Below are 4,485 nucleotides of genomic sequence, written 5' to 3'. Positions count from 1 at the left end.
TGGTATATGTCAGAGCAATATACATGCTTAATAATAGTGTGTGACCCACATACACAAATCAGTGGGAACTCTCCATTATACAATGTGTGGTTGGTGGAAGTCAATCCATACACAGCACATGACTCCCGCCATAGCATGCAGGTCAGTGTGTAGGGTGATCATGTGACGAAGATGAACCCCAAAATCAGTACCCTTTCCCTCTCTGTATTTTTGCCACCTGATGGTTCTCTGTGGCAGGGGTACTCACGTGTCGCCCTCTTCTGACAGGAAGGTGAAGCCATTGATTTGAGCGGTGCTTTCAGTGACCCCCCTGGGGGGAAGGCTTGCAGTCTGTGGGTTAGGCTCTGTGCCAGAAAAGTGTGTGTCCTGAGAAGGGGGCAGAGTGCCAGTCTGTGGTGCCCGCTCTGCCACCAGGATGTCCGGTTCCTCAATCAGAGTCTGTGCTGGGTCACCAGTATTGGTCAGGCCCTCTATGATGGAGGAGGAGCCATAGGTGGAGTCATTGCGCTCAGCGTCCTGAGCATCCAAAAGCTGCTCTGATTGGTGAGGAATGGAGGACTCCTCGTGGGAGGGGCCAGGAAACCGCGAGAGACCCTCATCCTGCAGAGACTCCGCCAGACCTGAGTCAAAGCGCACATCTTCTGGGTGGAGCCCAAACGTCTTCCCCTCCCACTCCTCCGACATCATCCAATCACACGAGAGACGCCTGGAAGAGAGAAAAGATAAATCGGGTGAATGTCGGGAAAGCCCAACAACCGCACAAATAAGGGGGCTCACCCCAAACAAACACTGACCCCACACACTGAGGGGGTCACCCGACACACAGAGGGGGTCACCCCAAACACTAACTCCACACAGGGGGGGTCACCCCAACACTGAACCCACTAACAGGGGAGTCACCCCAAACACTGACCCCACACACTGAGGGGGTCACCCGACACACAGAGGGGGTCACCCCAAACACTAACTCCACACACGGGGGGTCACCCCAACACTTAACCTCACACACAGGGGAGTCACCCTAAACACTGACCCCACACACTGAGGGGGTCACCCGACACACAGAGGGGGAGGGGGTCACCCCAAACACTAACCCTACCTTATCTCTCCAGGGTCGGTGAGCTACGGTACCGGAACCGATCAGTTCTCCAATGACAACACCGGAACCCTTCTCTTCTCACTTCACAATACGCCAGACTTTCCACAGACTTAGAATACCCCCCAGCCAATCAGAGCGATAATTACTGCCAATTACAGCCAATTAAAAGCCGCTGTATACCCTCCTTCTACTTCCGTAACCTAACCCCGCCTCTGCTCCACCCTTTTTTTGTTTAAAAACGTCACACCAAACCCCGCCTCCTATAAAATGCTACTAATAATAAGAGCCGTAGGTTTTGATAGACGTACACACATACACTAAGCCCGCCCAATTCAAAGCATATGATCCGCCTATTTCTTCATAGGACTTCTTCATTAGACCCCGCCCACTCCATAGATTGCGTGTTGCTGGCATTGGGTCCCCTCAGTGAAGCTGTCAAATGAGGGGCGCGGAGCGGAGGGATGGGGGGAGGAGCTGTGGGCGGGAAATGTGCTAAACATCCTCTTGATTCTGACTGAAAATGAAGGCAACTCCGGGGGTCCCCCTATCACCCACACACCGAACACCAGGGCTCCCCCCCAGCACCCACTCCCCGAACATTGGGGCCCCTAACACCTACACACCGAACACCAGGGACCCACCTAGCACCCACACACTGAATATTGGGGCCCCCAACAACCACACACCGAACACCAGGGGCCCCCCTAGCACCCACACACTGAACATTGGGGCCCCCAACACCGAACACCAGGGGGCCCCCCTAGCACCCACACACCGAACATTGGGGCCCTCAACACTGAACACCAGGGGGCCCCCACACACCGAACACCAGGGCCCCCCTAGCACCCACACACTGAACATTGGGGCCCCCAACACCTACACACTGAACACCAGGGGCCCCCCTAGCACCCACTCCCCGAACATTGGGGCCCCCAACACCTACACACCGAACACCAGGGACCCACCTAGCACCCACACACTGAATATTGGGGCCCCCAACACCCACACACCGAACACCAGGGGCCCCCCTAGCACCCACACACTGAACATTGGGGCCCCCAACACCGAACACCAGGGGGCCCCCACACACCGAACACCAGGGGCCCTCCTAGCACCCACACACCGAACATTGGGGCCCCCAACACCGAACACCAGGGCCCCCAACACCGAACACCAGGGGGCCCCCACACACTGAACACCAGGGCCCCCCTAGCACCCACACACTGAACATTGGGGCCCCCCTGAACTTCAGGGGCTCCCCCAGCACCCACACAATGAACATCAAGGGGCCCCCTAACACCCACATAATGTACACTGGGGGGTCCCCGTATGCCAGTGGTGCCCATTATGAGGGCACTGATCATTCCCACTTACTTGAGGTTCTGTCAGCTGAAGGACATTCGGCTTTGGCATCCCAATGCACCCCCCACAGCACCCTGGCAGGTGTTCCCTCCCCACAAATATTGTGTGTTGTATTAATTGTGGATGAATGGAGCGCCATCTACTGGACGGACCGAGAATGACACCTCATTCACCCATCACAATGCACAGAGAATAATAACAATACATTTCCTCAAACACAATGCAATGAGAATTGTTTAGGAAAATGCGACATTCTGCGAGATGAATGGGGCCCCATCATTGGTGCTCAGTGGGAGGAATGGGGCCCTATCATTAGCGCTCAGCGGGAGGAATGAGGCCCTATCATTAGTGCTCAGTGGGAGGAATGGGCCCCCATCATTGGTGGATATTAAGAGGAATGGGGCCCCATCGTTGGTGTTCAGTGGGGGGAATGGGGCCCCATCATTGGTGGACAATGGGAGGAATAGGGCTCCATCATTGGTGGACAATGGGAGGAATGGGGCTTCATCATTGGTGGACAATGGGAGGAATGGGGCCCCATCATTGGTGGACAATGGGAGGAATGGGGCTCCTTTATTGCTTGACAATGGAAGGAATGGGGCTGCATCATTGCTGGACAATGGGAGGAATGGTGCTCCATCATTGGTGGACAATGGGAGGAATAGGGCCCAATCATTGGTGGACAATGGGAGGAATGGGGCTCAGTCATTGGTGCTGAGTAGGAGGAATGGGGCTCCATGATTGGTGCTCAGTGGGAGGAATGGGGCCCCCACATTGGTGGACAATGGGAGGAATGAACTCTGTATTCTCTATATTCTGTGAACTTTCTCTGCCATGGCAGCAGCTCTCTATGGGGGTATTTAACACTTCCAACCCTCCATAACTATTCCCCCTTGTAACTGCTGTACTGGCTCTCAGCTGCTGCAAGTAAAACATTGTAATCCTTTCACCTACTGGTCATTGACATGAGCTGGGATTATTCTGCACATGCGCAGGAAGGGGCGGGAGGGGGCCATGGGATGCCAGGCTCTGTGCCCATTCACCAAATGACATGAATATACTGCAGTATAAACATCAAGTGGGTAAATATTGATCACTGTGGGGAGGAAAGAGTTAAATGATCACAGAGAAGGAGAATCTCTGCTAACTGCACTGTAGGACACAAAGAGTTAATTTCCCAATTCAGGGCGAAAGTGGTGCAGTCATGTGACTAGGAAAGAGGCGGCTTTGTTGGGTCATGTGGTTAGCTCTCCTATGCACATGCGCAGTACTGCGGAGATTTCCCGGGATGCTCTGAAATACGCTGAATTCCCTGCCACACCGCCTTCCATAGCAACCATTGGAAATGGCGGAGGATGAGGAGGAGCAGGACCGGGAGCTCTGCTGGTGTCTGAAGAGACTCGGGGGGAACTCAGAACGACTACTACTTCCTGAGGGCGAAGAGGTAAAATTGTATGTGGTCAGGGAGAGTTATAACTGCCCGAGGGGCCTTCTTCTTCCCTCATACCTCCAGTCTGTGAGCAGCTAGTACTGCCTATTGTATATTAGGGTGCAGGGCCCTCAATAAAAGCAGCTAGTACTGCCTGAGGGGGGCCTGCGTCCTAATATACCTCTTTATGTGAGCAGCTAGTACCTCCTGAGGGGCCCTGCACCATAATTTACCCCTTTATTTGAGAAGCTACTACTGCCTGAGGGGCCCTGCCCCCTAATATACTGCCTTATGTGAGCAGCTAGTACTGCCTGAGGGGCTCTGCACCCTAATTTACCCCTTTTATATGAGCAGCTAGTACTGCCTGAGGACCCTGCACCCTAATTTACCCCTTTATATGAGCAGCTAGTACTGCCTGAGGGCCCCTGCACCCTAATATTCCCCTTTATTTGAGCAGCTACTACTGCTTGAGGGGCCCTGCCCCCTAATATACTGCCTTATGTGAGCAGCCAGTACTGCCTGAGGGGCTCTGCACCCTAATATTCCCCTTTATATGAGCAGCTAGTACTGCCTGAGGGGCCCTGCACCCTAATAT

At 54.1% G+C, this 4,485-nt stretch overlaps 2 protein-coding genes across 2 annotated transcripts in view; one reads left to right on the top strand and one right to left on the bottom strand.

The window, feature by feature from the left end:
* Nucleotides 1-1,288, bottom strand: part of NFKBIE (NFKB inhibitor epsilon) — a 7,824-nt gene extending 6,536 nt beyond the window's left edge. Inside the window, exons 1-2 of the mRNA XM_072410313.1 lie at nucleotides 1,100-1,288; nucleotides 248-706 (exon numbers count right to left, since the gene is read on the bottom strand). Of these exons, the coding sequence (XP_072266414.1) occupies nucleotides 248-687 (440 nt within the window). The 5' untranslated portion in view covers nucleotides 688-706; nucleotides 1,100-1,288. The remainder of the gene's footprint in view (nucleotides 1-247; nucleotides 707-1,099) is intronic.
* A 2,286-nt stretch (nucleotides 1,289-3,574) lies between these two features.
* RNF8 (ring finger protein 8) overlaps nucleotides 3,575-4,485 on the top strand; it is a gene marked incomplete in the record, with an annotated part of 9,559 nt that continues 8,648 nt past the window's right edge. The window contains 1 exon segment of the mRNA XM_072410022.1: nucleotides 3,575-3,905. Coding sequence (XP_072266123.1) covers nucleotides 3,807-3,905 — 99 coding nt within the window.

The sequence above is a fragment of the Pyxicephalus adspersus genome, chromosome 4, assembly GCF_032062135.1.
Source record: "Pyxicephalus adspersus chromosome 4, UCB_Pads_2.0, whole genome shotgun sequence".
NCBI lineage: Eukaryota > Metazoa > Chordata > Amphibia > Anura > Pyxicephalidae > Pyxicephalus > Pyxicephalus adspersus.
The sequence above is the reverse complement of the archived record's forward strand: the minus strand, read 5'-3'. Positions and strand labels throughout refer to the sequence as shown.